This window comes from Miscanthus floridulus, chromosome 7 (genome assembly GCF_019320115.1).
Source record: "Miscanthus floridulus cultivar M001 chromosome 7, ASM1932011v1, whole genome shotgun sequence".
NCBI lineage: Eukaryota > Viridiplantae > Streptophyta > Magnoliopsida > Poales > Poaceae > Miscanthus > Miscanthus floridulus.
Genome location: NC_089586.1, coordinates 3,460,790 through 3,479,751, shown reverse-complemented (window position 1 = coordinate 3,479,751; position 18,962 = coordinate 3,460,790). Strand labels below are relative to the sequence as shown.

The 18,962-nt window shown below is 49.0% G+C and overlaps 1 protein-coding gene across 1 annotated transcript in view; it reads left to right on the top strand.

Annotated features, from left to right (window-relative positions):
• Positions 1-17,590: 17,590 nt before the first annotated feature.
• LOC136462787 (uncharacterized) overlaps positions 17,591-18,962 on the top strand; it is a 31,771-nt gene continuing 30,399 nt past the window's right edge. The window contains exon 1 of the mRNA XM_066461840.1: positions 17,591-17,715. Coding sequence (XP_066317937.1) covers positions 17,591-17,715 — 125 coding nt within the window. The remainder of the gene's footprint in view (positions 17,716-18,962) is intronic.

The following is an 18,962-nucleotide window of genomic DNA, read 5'->3' as shown; positions in this document are numbered from 1 at the left end:
CGCTTACTATAATATCTTTCCCAACTGATGTCCTAACACAAGCGGTACATAAATTGATGAAAGGTCCTAATGAATAGAGGATGATGAATAGCCTATTAAAAATTTCTACAACAACACTTAACAAACCGGTTAGACAAATATGAGACAAAACAAAAATTACGCTAGCCTACTAAAAATACAAGCCATCTACCATAATTCTAGTGACTATGATCTCTAAGCACACGAAGGCTATGTCACTACACTAAGTTAGAGTACTCTCAAAGACTAACTAAAGAGCCACACTAACTACTAGACTCGACACAAGCTTGCTCTCAAAACTAATTACACTAAAGAGCAAAGCAACACTAGAAATATAATTACAAGTGAAGGGATGTCATGATTATACGGCCGTGTCGAGGATAGAGCCAATCATAATATGATGGAGCCAATCAATCACAATCAATCAAGAAATCCTCGGAGCAAGATGACACAAGATTTTTTATTGAGGTTCACTTGTTTGCCGACAAGCTAGTCCTCGTTGTGGCGATTCACTCACTTAGAGGTTCATACGCTAATTGACATCACACGCCAAATCCTCAATAGGGTGCCGCACAACCAACACAAGATGAGGATCACACAAGCCACGAGTACCTTTTGGCTCTCCGCTGGAGAAAGGTTAAGAACCCCTCACAATCACTACGATCGGAGCCAGAGACAAACACCTTCCTCCGCTCGACGATCTTCGCTGCACCAAGCCATCTAGGTGGTGGCAACCACCAAGAGTAACAAGCGAATCCCGCGGCAAAACACGAACACTAAGTGCCTCTAGATGCAATCACTCAAGCAATGCACTTGGATTCACTCTCAATCTTATAAAGATGATGAATCAATGATGGAGATGAGTGGGAGGACTTTGGCTAAGCTCACAATGTAGCTATGTCAATATAAATGGAAAAGAAAGTGAGCTTGAACCGGCCATAGAACTTAAATAGAAGCCCTCCACAAAATAGAGCCGTTGGCACCACTGTCCACTGAAATTCAGGGTGACCGAACGCACAGGTCCGACCGACCAGACGCAGCCAGCTGAAAGGTCCTAATGGCTAGAGGGGTGAATAGCCTATTAAAAATTTCTACAACAACACTTAGCAAACTGGTTAGACAAATATGAGGCAAAGTGAGTGTTGCGCTAGCCTACAAAAAATACAAGCCACCAACCACAATTCTAGTTTCTATATTCTCTATCCACACAATAGCTATGTCACTATACTAAGTTAGTGTGCTCTCAAAGGCTAACTAAAGAGCCACACTAATCAAACTAACAAGCTCTCATGACTAGCTACACTAAAGAGCTTGACAACTAGTTTATGGTAATATAAAGAGAGAGAGCAAGATGTTTATACTACCGAGTCGAGGAATGAACCAATCAATCATAAGAATGAATACCAATGAAGACCAATCACCTCGGAATCAATGATGACACAATGATTTTTTACTGAGGTTCACTTGCTTGCTGGCAAGCTAGTCCTCGTTGTGATGATTCACTCACTTGGAGATTCATGCGCTAATTGGCATCACACGCCAAACCCTCAATAGGGTGCCGCACATCCAACATAAGATGAGGATCACACAAGCCACGAGCAATCCACTAGAGTACATTTTGGCACTCCGACAGAGAAAGGTCAAGAACCCCTCACAATCACCACGATCGGAGCCGGAGACAATCATCAACCTCTGCTCGACAATCCTCGCTGCTCCAAGCCATCTAGGTGGCGGCAACCACCAAGAGTAACAAGCGAATCCTGCAACAAAACACGAACACCAAGTGCTTCTAGATGCAAACACTCAAGCAATGCACTTGGATTCACTCCCAATCCCACAAAGATGATGAATCAATGATGGAGATGAGTGGAAGAGCTTTGGCTAAGCTCACTAGATTGCTATGTCAATGCAAATAGCCAAGAGAGTGAGCTAGAGCCTTTCATGGGGCTTAAATAGAGAGCCCCCATAAATAGAACCGTTGGGCTCACTATCCACTAAAAATCAGGGCGACCGGATGCGCCGGTCGGATTGACCGGACGCAGGACCCCAACTAATGGGAACGGGGATCCCAATCTTCCGTCAGGTAGTGATAACTATCGTTGTGGCAGAGAATGACACACCAATCTGGCTTCAGATCGAAAGATCGAACCCTACAATCTTAGCACCATAACTCCTCTGGTTATCAACTGTGACACGGATCTGGTTGACCTTGCCAAGAAGGCTAATCCCTACCTGTGCAATGAAGAACACAAGCAAGAACAAGAAAGAAAATAATCAAATTACAGATGAATGATTAATCTTACGAAGTTGGGGTCTCACAAACCGATGAACAACGAAACTGTTCTTGATAGATTAATCTAAGCAAAACCCAAAACCTAATGACGACAGTTGTGGGGGATATACCCCGGGTACCACAAGATGGTACATGGGCCACACCATCCGAGGTGGCCCGACCCATAAGATCAAGACGTGCATAGCAAGATTACAAGTTGTACTAGATATTGTAATAGTACCAAATATGATACTTTACTTGTAACCCTCCTCCTCCAGACTATATAAGGAGAGGCAGGGGTCCCCCTCAGGGAGGACAACAGATCTCACCCCAGATCAATACAAATAACAGAGCACATGACGTAGGGTTTTACACCACACTAGCGGCCTGAACCTGTATAAATCTTATGTCTTGTACCTCTGTAACCATCTGGTTCCTGATTACATGCACCGTCTACCGATAATCTATCACCACGGGCACCCCCTCAGTGGACTGCCGACCATATTTCGTCGACAGTGGCGTGCCAGGTAGGGGTCCCCTTTTAGGGGTTGTGCATGCTAATCTTCCGACGAATCAGATGGGATCCTCTTTATCAACACCACCTGTGGTGACTTTAGCTGCCGTAGTGATCTGTCCCAGTCAAGATTGATCCCGATGTTCAGCCTCCGCCGAGCTTCGACCACCAGACCACGTCCCGAGTGGCTCCGCCGAACTCCGACCACCAGACCACCAGACCACGTCTCGAGCGGCTCCGCCGAACTCCGACCACCAGACCATGTCTCGAGCGGCTCCACCGAGCTCCGACCACCAGACCACCGGACCACATCCCGAGTGGCTCTGCCGAACTCCGACCACCAGACCACCAGACCATGTCCCGAGCGGCTCCATCGAACTCCGACCACCAGACCACCAGACCATGTCCCGAGCGGCTCCACCGAGCTCCAACCACTGGACCACCAGACCATGTCCCGAGCGGCTCCACCGAGCTCCGACCACCGGACCACCAGACCACGTCTCGAGCGGCTCCGCCAAGCTTTGACCACCGGACCACCAGACCACATCCCAAGCGGCTCCGCCAAGCTCTGACCACTAGACCACCAGACCATGTCCCAAGCGGCTCCACCGAGCTCCGACCACCAGACCACGTCGCAATGATGATCGCTATGAAGAACGGCGCTATGACAACCGCGACCACCGTCACGACAGGTCGGAAAGCTCGAGGACCGGACAACTTCATCACCGCCGACCAGATTTCTATCCAAAGATAAGTACACTTCTAATATTTATATTTAATATAATTTTCATTACGACGTTCCTCCACAACGTCCTTGTCATGATTATTCTTCAAATAATGTTTGTCTATGTATACAATCTTAAATATAACATACAGCTATACTTAATGCAAATCCTCGACCAATCATGTTGACGCTCGATGTCTCTAGAAAATGCCCTGTCTCCGGCTCCTCCCTATACGTGCACGAGCGTCTGCCCTTTGCGTTATGGGTGGTCGGCAGCGGCTCCTTAGCGATGCTTTGTTCATCCTACACGTTGAAGGGTCGAGATGGTGACTAGAGGGGGGGTGAATAGTCTTTTCTAAAACTTAATTGCGTCAGCTAACCGATACAAATGCGGAATTAAAACTATCGGTCTAGCCAAGACTATACCCCACTATACATGTTCACTAGCACCTTGCAAAGATAACAATTATGCAACAAAGGTGCCGGGCTAGCTAGAGCTCTCCTAAACAATTCTAGGAGCAAGGTTACACAAACCTAGGCCACTAGTACTTTAAGCGACAAGGGAGCTCCTACACATGCTAGTAAGCAAAAGCACAAAGCTAACGATGCTCACTAGCAATGCTCAATAACAAGGCAACCAATGCCTAATTAGAGAGTGCAAATACTTAGCTACACAAACTAAGCAATGTGACTAACAAGGTTACTAAAACCAAATTAGCCACGCAAGGGAGCTACTTCTATGCTACACAAGCAAGAAGGTAATTAGCAAGCTACACAAGCTATCTAATTACAAGAGCAACTACACAAGCTTAATATGTATAAAAGTAATTGCAAGCTTGTGTAACGGGGATGCAAACCAACGGGAAGAATAAGGTTGACACGATGATTTTTCTCCCGAGGTTCACGTGTTTGCCAACACGCTAGTCCCCGTTGTGTCGACCGCTCACTTGGTGGTTCGGCGGCTAATTAACATCACCCGCTAAGCCCGCACGTCGGGCGCCGCAAGAACCTACCCCTTGAGTGAGGGTAGCTCAATGACACGCTTTACTAGAGTTGCTCTTCGTGGCTCCCATGGGGCGAGCACAATGCCCCTCACAAGCACTTCTCCGGAGCACCGCACAAGCTTCTTGCGCGCTTCGACGGAGACCACCACCAAGCCATCTAGGAGGTGGCAACCTCCAAGAGTAACAAGCACCACTGGCTTGCAACTCGATCACCTAGTGCCACTCGATGCAACCTCACGATGCAATCGCACTAGAATCACTCACTCACACAATCGAATGATCACTATCAAGTATGTGTGTGATGGAGGGCTTCCAAGCACTCACAAGCATGGACACTAAGTCCCTTGAGGTGCTCAACACCAGCCATGGCCGAAGGCCACTTCTATTTATAGCCCCAAGGGCTAAACTAGCCGTTACCCCTTCACTGGGCAACGGTCGGGCCGACCGGACGCTCCGGTCATGTTGACCGGACGCTGGACCTCAGCGTCCGGTCGCTCGCAGACGACCACGTGTCCCGATTCCAACGGTCATTTGACTTGACCGGACGTAGTAGCACTCAACTAACCGGACGCTGAACCCCCAGCGTCTGGTCATTTCCAGTAAGCTCCCGAGCATGACCAGACGCGTCCGGTCGAACGCGATCAGACACAGCCAGCGTCCGGTCACACTCCAGTTACTGCGTCACCATACGTCAGCCTGACTGGACGCAGCCTTCCAGCGTCCGGTGCATTCAGATCCAGTGTCCGGTCAGTTGACCGACGCCGGCATCTTCGCGACCAACTCGTTTTCACTTCTAACTTCTTCACCCTTGCACCAATGTGCTAACCACCAGAATTTGCATCCGGCGCAATAGAAAATTGACATTCCATTTTCACGAAAGTGCTGATGGACGGGGGCAGCAGCCTCAACATCATGTACACCAAGGCGCTCGGCAAGATGCGCATCGACCGGACGTGCCTCCGCCCAACCTGAGCACCTTTCCATGGCATCGTGCCTAGGAAGCAGGCCATGCCACTCAGGCAGATCAATCTACTTGTTACATTTGGGGATCAGTTCAATTATAGGACTGAGACCCTCACCTTTGAGGTGGTTGGGTTCCCTAGAACCTTCCACCCCATCCTTGGATGACCATGCTACGCGAAGTTCATGGCCATCCCCAACTACACATACCTCAAGCTAAAGATGCCAGGCCCCATAGGGTCATCACCATCAGCACCTCCTTCTAGCGCACCTACGAGTGCGAGGTCGAGTGTTGTGGCCATGCCACAACATGCATTGCCTCTAGGGAACTCACCGTCCTTAAGGAGGAGGTAGCCAAAGAAGCGCCCGATGCCAAGAAGTCGATCGGGTCATTTGAATCAGCAAAGGGCTCCAACAAAGTCCTCATAGATCCCAGTAGCTCTGAGGGTAAAATGGTACGCATTGGTACCACACTTTCCTTTGAATAGGAAAGCACGCTCGTCGACTTCCTCTACGACAACAAAGACATATTTGCGTGGAAACACTCGGATATGCCAGGCATTCCAAGGGAGGTCACCGAGCATACCTTGAAAATACATCTAGGCTCTAGGCCGGCGAAGCAACTCCTGCGTCGCTTCGACAAGGAAAAATGTAGGGCCATCGGCGAGGAGATAGCCAAACTTTCGGTGGCCGGGTTCATCAAGGAAGTATACCACCTAGAGTGGTTAGCTAATCCTGTTCTTGTATGAAAGAAGAGCGGGAAATGGAGGATGTGTGTTGACTATATGGGTCTTAACAAAGCATGCCCAAAGGATCTATTTCCTTTGCCACGCATAGACCAAATAGTCGACTGTACCTTGGGGTGCGAAACCCTCTACTTCCTTGATACGTACTCTGACTACCATCAAATCATGATGAAAGAGTCCAACCAGATCGCGATGTCTTTCGACACCCCCTTTGGATCGTTCTGCTACGTTTCAATGTCGTTCGAACTAAAGAATGCTGGGGCTATGTACCAGCGTTGTATGCTTAGATGCTTCGGGGACCTCATCGGGTGGACCATTGAGGCCTACATTGATGACATCGTAGTTAAGTCCAAATGGGTTGACTACCTTATTACCGATCTTGAGCAAACCTTTGTGAAACTCCGGGCGAATGGCATCAAACTCAATCCCAAAAAGTGTGTTTTCGAGGTCCCGAGGGGCATGCTGCTCGGCTTCATCATCTCCGAGCGTGGCATCGAAGCCAACCCAAAGAAAATTTTAGCCATCACAAGGATGGACCCAATCTAGAAGATAAAGGGGGTTTAGGGAATCACAGGGTGCCTCGTCGCCCTTAGCTGATTCATCTCACGCCTCGGTGAATGAGGTCTCCCCCTTTATCAACTCTTGAAGAAAGCCAACCTCTTCGAGTGGACGTCCGAGGCCCAGAAGGCACTTGATATGGTCAAACTACTTCTGATAAGGCCCCCGATCCTAGTTCCTCCAAGCGACGGAGAATCCCTCCTGCTACACATAGTGGCCACCACGCAAGTGGTCAGCACCACCCTAGTAGTAGAGCGGGAGGAAGAGGGGCATGCCCTTAAGGTGCAGCACCTGGTGTACTTCATCAGTGATGTACTATCCAACTCCAAAACCTGCTACTCCCAAATCTAGAAGCTCCTGTATGACGTCCTCATCACCAAGAGGAAGCTACGCCACTACTTCAAATCACACACCATGATGGTTGTGCCGTCATTCCCCCTCGGCGAGGTCATCTAGAGCTAGGATGCCACGGGAAGAACCACAAAGTGGGCACTTGAGTTGATGGATCAAGGCATCATGTATGCCTCCCGAATGGTGATCAAGTCCCAGGTGTTGGCTGACTTCATCGCGGAATGGACCAAGGTCCAAACACCACCGGCGATCATCGATCAAGAGTACTGGATGATGTACTTCGACAAGTTGCTGATGAAGAAGGGCGTTGGCGTGGGGCTGGTCTTCGTATCACCCCTCGGGGTCCGCATGCGGTACATGGTTTAGCTCCATTTCCCCTCATCAGATAATGTGGCTGAGTATGAAGCGCTCATCAACGGCCTATGAATCACCATCGAGTTGGGTATTCGATGCCTTGACATTCGGGTGACTCTCAGCTGGTCATCAACTAAGTCATGAAGGAGTCGAGCTACCATGATACCAAGATGGCTACATACTACCAAGAAGTCCAACGGGTGGAGGACAAATTCTACGGCCTCAAACTCAATCACATCCCAAGGCACTTTAATGAGGTAGCCGATGCGCTTGCAAAAGCGGCGTTCGGTCGAGAGCCAGTGCCAATGGGTGTCTTCGCTAGTGACCAACATAAGCCCTCGGTATGCTACAAAGGGTTGGAATAGGCCGACCACGAACCGTCTGATCCAGCCTTGGGGGCTAACCAACCAACGGCTCTGTCTGGCCCTGAGGTCAAGGAGCTTGAAGAGGATCCAGCGACAGAGGTTGATCCTCTAGATGACTAGAGAACACTCTACTTCGACTACCTCCTCCATGACATGCTGCCGACAGACAAGACAGAAACTCGATGGCTCACATGTTGCGCCAAGTCCTTTGTTCTTGTAGAGGACGAACTCTACAAATGAAGCCACACCAGGATCCTGCAGCTCTATATCCCCGTCGAACAGGGGAAGCTTCTGCTGAGTGATATCCATGGAGGGGTCTACAGTCACCATGCTGCACCTAGAACCTTAGTTGGGAACACATTCCGATAGGGCTTCTACTGGCCCACTACAGAAGCTAAGGCTGAGCAGATTGTATGCACCTACGAAAGGTGCCAGTACTATGCTCGACAAACTCACCTCCCAGTCCAGGCATTCCAGATGATCCCTATCACGTGGCCCTTCACGGTCTAGGGGCTCGATCTGGTTGGGCCTCTCAAGAAGGCGCCCGGGGGTTACACCCACTTGCTTGTCACCATAGACAAGTTCACAAAATGGATCAAAGCTTAGCCGATCTCCATGATCAAGTCTGAGCAAGCCATGCTATTCTTCCTCGACATCATCCATCATTTTGGAGTACCGAACTCCATCATCACAGAAAACGTGTAACACCCCCAGTGTTACGAGCTCGCTTAGCACCTAGATTAAGGCTTAAAAGAAATTAACACACCAAGTTCTCAAGTTTTGGAATTTTAAATGCACATGAGATGATAAATGAATTGTATGTGATTCCACCTTTGTGGCTGAGAAAATCAAAATAGGTATTGTAAGTTAGTTTACTTAATGCATAAATGTGCTAATGACAATTCTAGCAAGAAAAGTAGAATAAGTAGTTTTAGCCGTTTGGCACGGGAAACAATTTCTATAAGCAAAATAAAATATAACTCGAGCATGTTATGTATATGAAGGCACAACTTTAATTTTTGGAAAAATTTGCACTCCCTATTGTCTTCACTACCACACATGTTTGTGCCTTTCGAGGTGCTCATAGCTGGTAGCTAGTCTTCTATTACTTTTTGATTCATCTCTCAAACGCTCGTTGTTTCTTTGTCACTGACTTGTGAAGTGACCCCTAGCCCCTGCTTGCTTTGGAGGCAAGCTCCGTCACTGCCTGACTCGTCCCATCCATGCTTGTTCTGTGCTCGCTGCCTCGCTGATGACCGACCACCGCATTATGGCTCGCCTGCACCATCACTGCAAAACGACGCCGTCCACGTCGCATATGGCTCTGCGGCCCCTACCCGTGCTGCCGTGACCAGTCCGCATTGTTAAAGGAAGTTATTTTCCACCGCTCCCCGCAGCGTCCGCCGGTAGCCACTCCACGCTGAACCAGGCCGTGAGCGCTGCTCCTTCTCATTTCCTCCCCACGCGCGCCCTGGTCCGGCTGCTCGCGCTCGGCCATGCCGTAGCGCCCTCATGCCGGCTGCCATGCCATGGCCCGCTGCACCGACGTCCGCGCGTCTCCCCACATTGAGTGTTTCCACGCTGCCCCATGCCACATACCGCAGCTTCCCCGAGCTGCCCCGCTCTTCCTTCCTCATTTTTCCCCTTGCTCAAGGCCAAAGCTTCGCCTCTCCTCCTCTTCTGGCCCCGCGAGCGCGCCCGCCATGGCTAGTCACCATCGTCCGTAGCCGCCGTTGCAGCTTCTCGTGTCCTGTGGTCTGCTATGAGCTTTGCCCTCCCAAGCTCACCGGTCTTTTTCCCGCGTGCCTTTCCGAGCCGCAGCATCTGCCATGGCCGGAGCCCCGCCATGCTCTCCCGCCGACGTAGCCCTGGCCGTGGTCGCCGCTGTCTTGGTCCTTTCCCGTGCACGGACCCTGGCGTCCGCTCCCTTGCTCCATGGATGGCCGCAGCATGCCACGGCCATGACCACATGCCATTATCGGGTGCGTCTCGCTAAGCCCTGGTGCGCCTTGGCTGCCAACACCGAGCGCGCCATGTCTCGCATCGCCGAGCGCGCCACATCTCATATCGCCGCAGCGCGCCAAGGCCACGACTTCGCTGCCCTTGCACGTGCAGCGTGCCCATGCCACCGTGGCACCTGCTGCCCGCCGAGGCCCACGCCGTCCCGCCGCAGCGCCCCGCACTAGAGCCGACCGTCCCGCCACCGCCGTTCGTCATTCTGTTGCGAGCAGAGAAGGAGAGAGCGAGGTAAAGAGGATATAAGTCCAAGACGAAATGTTATATGGGGTCCCTTTTGTGAAATACTTGACTCGTTGAATAGTGCACTAGATCGTAGTTGGATTAGCTAAAAACTGGGGGCTTTTCCTGCAAAAAGCACGCGCCCTGGGCTCACCCGAGCAAGGTCGGTAGTACCGCCGCCGGCCTACTAGGCCGTAGGTGCCACTCGCGCCTGGGCCATGCTCGTCGCATGCTTGGTCCGGGTTTGGTCCCGTTGGCTTGCGCTAGGCCGCGCCTGATGTGCTGCTGGGCCGCTGCCCCGCTGGGCTAGCCGGTTGCTCACCCGCGCGACTCGCTGGGCCGTCCGCCGCCCGCACGCTGTTGGGCCGAGGTCGGGCCGTCGGACTCTTTGATTTCTAGGGCGACTTCTCATTTAGCTTATAAGATAAATTTGTAAAATCCAAATAAAATAGTATATGAATCCAAAAATGGTGGAACCAGTTTTGTTGAGTTCCTAAAATCCTGCTCTACCTGCTGGTATAATTTGTTGGATAATATTCTTAGGAAGCTATATAATTAATTAGAGATAATTAATATTACGAAAAAGGTAAACTTGTAGGGATCGGTATGATACATTGGTAATAGTGTTGGATCTAAAATTTGTACAGTAGGCTCTTGGCAATATTAGGTACTCATGGTAATTTTTGTAGCTCCAAAATAATTACTTTGCTAAATAGATAATGATGGCCTATTGCGAATAATGATTAAATCGTTAGAATGGGATAAAGAAACACTGTTGGTTTATATAACTAAAAGAATTGTGAGAAATAACGCCTTATTCGATAACGTGTATATATAACCTAAGTATGGTCATCGTTAGAACTAGCCCGTTAACTCGAGAGGTGTACGTCGTATTTTACGAGTCACGATTGCAGTTGATTAATTACATCTTTGCATTGCATCGCATGCATATCATATAGGTACGATGATGGATCAATGAATCGATCGAAGGATGATTGGGAATTCAAAGATGGCGTAATGGTATTCTCTCCAGGAGATGATGCGTTGGGCTTTCTATCCAGATGATTGTGGATGATCTGAAGATGCAGATACTAACTTTTTAATATATATCTTACCCAGGCAAGCCCCGGTGCATAACCCCTACTTTCCTGCAGTTTAAATTATAGTTGTGCATTAAGTTTTAAGGAGTTGAATGAAACCCACTTGCATATATATATCTTTATCCTATGAGTCTTACTAGTATGATAGGATCGTGTAGACTGCTATGTTACAGGACTCCGGTAGAAGTCGAGTGATTGCCTATCACTCGCGAGATATAGGAAATATGTTACTATATGATTATCACTTGGAATATATAAAATGGTGGAAAGGAAAATGGTGACCGGGTAGGGATATGGTTTGGGAATTGGTGAGTGTAAGGAGTTGTGTCGCCGTGGACACAGGGCATAGCTTGGTTACACTATCTTTCCCTGTCTGGTCGGTTAAGGACCGATCGTTGCATATGACTCTAGGCAGGTTACAGACTTATTATCCCGAGCACATACTTGTGTATGGGCACTTGGAAGACTTGTTGCTCTCTTGTCGCGGATCTGGCTCTTTCCGGACCGACTGTTAGGGTTTGTTTTGGTGGAGGAGGTCCTTGCACCGTACTGAGTCCGGGACTCAAGGTCGGGGGCTTGGAGTCCCAGTTTGGATGGGGACCTGGACACCCAGGACAGGAGAGTGATGGGTTGGTCCTGCTTGTTCCTAGGGTACAAGCAGGGCATGTGTTTTCGGGATACCCAGCTGGGGGCATTGATTCGCAAATCGCCGGGAGATCTAGTACGGCTTGTCTACGGTTTAGCATCGTAGTAAGAACTGAAGATGAAAGATGGAAGATGGAAAAGGAAATCTGATTGCTTACCACTTGCTTAAAAGTAGTACAGGTGCTTATATAGAATGGTTAGTTAATGAACCAATGCGGCTATTATTAAAAATCAAAAATAAGGACGCACGCTTAGTAATGCTTTCTGCAAATGCAACCCACAACCAGATAGCCTTGCATATTCTTGGAGTCTGTTCTTTTCTCCTGTCGGGTAAGTCTTGCTGAGTACAATTGAGTACTCAGGATTTTATTCCCCCTGTTGTAGGTAACCGGTGGAGGCTTGAGCTGACCTTTGTGTGTGGATTCCTCCTGGTGGGCTCAGAGAGGATTTTCTTTACGCTGTGATCGTAGATGTTATTTATAACTCTCACCAAATATTTTTATAAATGAAAGTTTCATAATCTGTTGTCGTAGTCTAGATATCAATACTTCATCATGTCATTAATAGATGTTTATTTCTGCTATAACTCTGTTCACATGTTTCTATTCCACTGTTCAATTAAATTGTTTATAACTCTGATAACATGATTCCATTCCGCTGTTATATTAACAAATATTATACTTTGATGTTGTATTAAAAGTGATGTAAGAAATGGTTACGAAGGATGTAAGCTTTATTCTCTCATTTGTGATCCTGATGGCAAAAATGTGGATTTTCGGGTTCTCCCCTGGGGTGTATCCGACGGAACCGAGTAATCTAGTGTTCTCCCTCGAGTGCTTAGTGTCCAATGGAAGACAAGCACTTTTGTGAGGCATTAAATTAGGCGGTTCTGCCACAGGTGGTATCAGAGCATAAATGAGAAAATAAAGCTTCGAAAACCTTTTCTAAACTAAAATTTGACAACCCATTGTTGCAAAAAGTTAGGACGTTTATATGCGAAGTTATATAAGTAGCCCTATTACTATGGTTATGTATCCAGGATAGATGGCACTCTGCTAACTTAGATAGGCTTAATCAAGTTTCTGCAGGTACACTAACTCGAGTATAGTTCAATAGTATCGACTAGTTACAGGGAGAGAGCGATGTGCCAAAAATCTGAGAACGGTTGCCCTATATGTTGGCAACAGTGCAAGGACGTATAAGACATGCATTCATGCATATCCTATTTGTGCATTGTAGCACTCGTATTGCTGGTAGATACGCCATCCATAGGTGTCACGCATGTCATATTGTGCACGATGAACTTGTTCCTGTTCTAGAGGAGGTCTGCACTATGGCTTCGTGTTTTGCGTTCACCGTGGTTCACGCTGGTCATGACCCATGTCTCCCCATACCCCTTTCTGTGCTCTTGTCGGACCCTTGCCCTGTAGTCATACTAGTCAGTAATGGCATCGCACGTCGTCCGCCTCGAACGCGTGGAATTTGGTCGATCCGCTGTAGCGATCTCACGCGGGAGCCCTGGTGAACCGCGCTAGGACAACTGAATGCTCTGCCTTTATAAGCAGAGTCTGGCTTAGCCATTGGTACCACCACTTAGCGCACTTTAGCTCGCTTAGCTTTTCCTTTGAGCCAGCTTTTCGCTCAGCCTTCCTTGCAACCACCGCCAAAGATGGCAGGAGCCTGGGTTAGTACCTACTGCCTGAACGTTGAGGGTTTTCCCAGAATCCTACATGCCACCCTATAAAGGCTCAGAGTCAATGATCGCCCCGAGTATGAGGGCCATGAGTATGAGGAGCATGGCACCGAGCGGTGTGAGGTTACCGTCTACATCGGGAAGAGTGAGGAGTTCCCCGACCTCACTGAAGCCTGGAGTGTGACCGCAACCGGGTTTCATTTTGTCGACACCTACCAGGTTGTGGCCCGTAAAGCCTTGCGGTACCTCTGCCAGATCTATGAGGAGCCCATTGCTCGTACTCCCATGCGGTTCTTTCCTCCTTTGGACAAGAATCAGCGGGCATGGAGGGCCCGCATGGAGGCTTTGCAAGGATGAGATGTGCAAGAGGACAGTCCCACCATGGTGCACTTGACCATGTACCTACTCGCTCTAGATGAGCAGTACGACCGTTAAGCCTTGGAGCTGAGGGCGTGCCTTCGGCGTGCCGAGGAAGCCGAGATCTTCAACCGGATGCTCCGGGTGCAACTTGCCGAAGCGCATGCCAGTGCTGCAGCTATGGAGAGCTGGGAGACTGCCATGTCAGAAGCCCTGAAGGAAGCCAAAGATCGGCATGTTCATCAGCTGCAGGTGGCCTATCTTGTCACCAGGGCCGAATGGAGGACGCTAGCTGCTGAAAGGTAGGATGCCCTAATTTTGGAAGGGATCCCTATCCACCCGCCAGAAAGAAGAAGAACAAGTGTTGCAGCACCGCCCGTACCTCCACCCTCAGAAGTGTCAGAAGAAGAACCCTTGATTCCTCTTGCTCCTCCGTTGCCATGAGGGGATGTAGATTAGTTGCCTTAGGATGTTGTACCCATAGTAGTAGTGATTTTCGTCGCTGTCCTCTGGTATTGTATTCTTGTCGTTGTTGTTCGTCCGTAGTGTTGAGATCATCTGACCGTAGGTGAATGCTGTGTCGTGAATGGAGCCTGAGTGTCTGTACATTGTACCATATAAGGTCGTTGGAACATGCATTTTAATTATTTTGCTGTGTTTATTATGTTCATTTACTTTAAAGTCTCGTTAGACGTGCTCTAAGTTTTCAAGGGTGATGTTAAGTGAGTTACAAGAGAAGTTGCCATTCAGATACCAGCAGATCAGCCATGATTGGATAATATTGGACACTGTATTGACTAATTCTGGATGTCTCAATAGAACACTTGAATTTCTTTAAAACAAATCTGTCATTGGATTTGAATTCCTTGTCCCTTGTTGTGAAGGGAACTTTTGTTGTTTGAATTTTCTCTTGCAATACTCCCCTTACTCGGTGGTCTATGACCCCACCGCCTTCATGGCATGTAAGTTGGTAGTAGTTGCCTAGTTAAAAGCTTGGTGCCGCGACGAAACCGAGGGCTCCCTGTGGAACAGCTGCCATATGTGACGCTGCTCAACACGTGCTGGTATCGAGGTTGTTAACCAAGTACCTTTACCAAGCTACACCGTTGTACCATTTTATTTTAAAATATTCTCCTTGAAAATGTTTAGGGGTTCAAATGGGAAATCCACAATGGGTGATGTAGAAGGGTTCTCTCAAGGTACACAAGTGATGGTTTGGAGAAAGAAAGTATAACATGGTCTCAGTCTACATGAAAGACGGATGTGGTCAAGGAAGGAAAGCAAAAGAAGAGTAGTAACGGAGGGTTAGCCGGGGATAGTCGTAAAAGTCTGAGTGGATGTCTTGTCCAAAGCCCTATGCGTAGTTGACCGCTACGCATGTTGGGTCATTTCGCTACGTGCCCTACAAACGCCATCTGTGTTGGGCCCTTTAGCTTCCCGTTCTCGCGTGGCCACAGCATTGTGCCGCACTCGGTGTCCTTGTGCACTGTGCGCTTTTCCTTTTCCTGGCGTTCGGTCGGCTCTCTACCCCGCACCGTTGTTCCCCATACCGGACCCCCCCCCCCCATTTTTCCTTTCCCTTTCTTTCTTCTTTGGTGACACGACCGCCCGCATGCCTACCTCGTCGAGCGGACTCCCTCTCTTCTCCTTTATTTCCCCCTCCGCCGCTCGCACAGGAAGCGCACCATGTCTCCGACCTTATCTCCATAGCATGCACCATTTGTGTATCCCATCCCTGCCGCAACCGCCTCCAGTGTGTTGCTTTCCCCTCTCTGTTTGCCTCTATAAATACCCTTGGTCCTTGCTCTTCTTCTTCATCCCCATTCTTCTCGCATTCCCAGCAGAGCTACGAAATTCAGTTATCGTTGTGAAGCTAGGTTCGGTAGTCGAAGGTGATAGTGTGATCTAAGAAGAAGGAAGGATCCGATTCGTCGAAGAAGTTCAAGTTCCCTTTTTGGGTAGTCAATCTTAGGGTGCATGATGTTTTACTTCTTTATCGACTGTTTCTGGATCTGTTGGTGCTACGCCATGTTTTGGATAGTCATTATCTTGTTGTTTCTCCATTGTCCTTGTCTATCTCGACTTCTGGATTAAGTCTCGGTTGTACCAAGTTGCTCTTAATCATGTATCCCTAGATCCCCATGTGGTGTAGTATTCGAAGTCGTGTAATCTCTCGTGTAACCCCTGATCTACAAATGTAATCGTGTTTCCCCTTTTTCTGGTTCTAGCTTCGAATCTCGGGACGAGATTCTTTTTATGGGGGGTTGGTTGTAACAGCCCCGGTGTTACGAGCTCACTTAGCACCTAGATTAAGGCTTAAAAGAAATTAACACACCAAGTTCTCAAGTTTTGGAATTTTAAATGCACATGAGATGATAAACGAATCGTATGTGATTCCACCTTTGTGGCTGAGAAAATCAAAATAGGTATTGTAAGTTAGTTTACTTAATGCGTAAATGTGCTAATGACAATTCTAGCAAGAAAAGTAGAATAAGTAGTTTTAACCATTTGGCACGGGAAACAATTTCTATAAGCAAAATAAAATATAACTCGAGCACGTTATGTATATGAAGGCACAACTTTAATTTTTGGAAAAATTTGCACTCCCTATTGTCTTCACTGCCACACATGTTTGTGCCTTTCGAGGTGCTCATAGCTGGTAGCTAGTCTTCTATTACTTTTTGATTCATCTCTCAAGCGCTCGCTATTTCTTTGTCACTAACTTGTGAAGTGACCCCTGGCCCCTGCTTGCTTTGGAGGCAAGCTCCATCACTGCCTGACTCATCCCATCCATGCTTGTTCTATGCTCGCTGCCTCGCTGATGACCGACCACCGCATTATGGCTCGCCTGCACCATCACTGCAAAACAACGCCGTCCATGTCGCGTACGGCTCTGCGGCCCCTGCCCGTGCTGCCGTGACTAGTCCGCATTATTAAAGGAAGTTATTTTCCACCGCTCCCCGCAGCGTTCGCCGATAGCCACGCCGCGATGAACCGGGCCGTGAGCGCTGCTCCTTCTCATTTCCTCCCCACGCGCACCCTGGTCCGGCCGCCCATGCTCGACCATGTCACAGCGCCCGCATGCTGGCTGCCATGCCGTGGCCCGCTGCACCGACGTCTACGCGTCTCCCCGCGTCGAGCGTTTCTGCGCTGCCCCACGCCACGTACCGCAGCTTCCCCAAGCTACCCCGCTCTTCCTTCCCCGTTTTCCCCCTTGCTCAAGGCCGAAGCTTCGCCTCTCCTCCTCTTCTGGCCCCGCGGGCGTGCCCGCCATGGCCAGTCACCATCATCCGCGGCCGCCGTCGCAGCTTCTCGTGTTTCGCGGTCTGCTGTGAGCTTCGCCCTCCCAAGCTCATCGGTCTTTTTCCCGCGTGCCTTTCTGAGCCACAGCATCTGCCTTGGCTGGAGCCCCGCCATGCTCTCCCACCGGCGTAGCCCTAGCCGTGGTCGCCATTGTCCCAGTCCTTTCCTGCGCACAGACACTGGCGTCCGCTCCCTTGCTCCATGGATGGCTGCAGCACGCCACGGCCGTGACCACACACCATTACCGGGTGCATCTCGCTGAGCCCTAGTGCGCCTTGGCTGCCAACACCGAGCACGCCACGTCCTGCATCACCGAGCGCGCCACGTCTAGCATCGCCGCAGCGCGCCAAGGCCGTGACCACGCTGCCCTTGCACGTGCAGCGTGCCCATGCCGCCGTGGCACCTGCTGCCCACCGGGGCCCACAATGTCTCGCCGCAGCGCCCCACGCTGGAGCTGACCGTCCTGCCGCCGCCGTTCATCGTTCTGTTGCGAGCAGAGAAGGAGAGAGCGAGGTAAGGAGGATATAAGTCCAAGACAAAATGTTATACGGGGTCCCTTTTGTGAAATACTTGACTCGTTGAATAGTGCACTAGATCGTAGTTGGATTAGCTAAAAACCGGGGGCTTTTCCTACAAAAAGGACGCGCCCTGGGCTCGCCCGAGCTGGGTCGGTACTACCGCTGCCAGCCTACTAGGCCGTTGGTGCCACTCGTGCCTGGACCACGCTCGTCGCATGCTTGGTCCGGGTTTGGTCCCACCGGCTTGCGCTGGGCCGCACCTGACGCGCTGCTGGGCCGCTGCCCCGTTGGGCTGGCCGGTTGCTCACCCACGTGACTCACTGGGCCATCCGCCGCCCGCACGCCGTTGGGCCGAGGTCGGGCCATCGACCTCTTTGATTTCTAGGGCGACTTCTCATTTAGCTTATAAGATAAATTTGTAAAATCCAAATAAAATAGTATAGGAATCCAAAAATGGTGGAACCAGTTTTGTTGAGTTCCTAAAATCCTGCTCTACCTGCTGGTATAATTTGTTGGATAATATTCTTAGGAAGCTATATAATTAATTAGAGATAATTAATATTACGAAAAAGGTAAACTTGTAGGGATCGGTATGATACATTGGTAATAGTGTTGGATTTGAAATTCGTATAGTAGGCTCTTGGCAATATTAGGTACTCATGGTAATTTTTGTAGCTCCGGAATAATTAGTTTGCTAAATAGATAATGATGGCCTATTGCGAATAATGATTAAATCGTTAGAATGGGATAAAGAAACACCGTTGGTTTATATAACTAAAAGAATTGTGAGAAATAACGCCTTATTCGACAACGTGTATATATAACCTAAGTACGGTCATCGTTAGAAATAGCCCATTAACTCGAGAGGTGTACGTCGTATTTTACGAGTCACGATTGCAGTTGATTAATTACATCTTTGCATTGTATCGCATGCATATCATATAGGTACGATGATGGATCAATGGATCGATCGAAGGATGATTGGGAATTCGAAGATGGTGTAATGGTATTCTCTCCAGGAGATGATGCGTTGGGCTTTCTATCCAAATGATTGTGGATGATCTGAAGATGCAGATACTAACTTTTTAATATATATCTTACCCAGGCAAGCCCCGGTGCATAACCCCTACTTTCTTGCAGTTTAAATTATAGTTGTGCATTAAGTTTTAAGGAGTTGAATGAAACCCACTTGCATATATATATCTTTATCCTATGAGTCTTACTAGTATGACAGGATCGTGT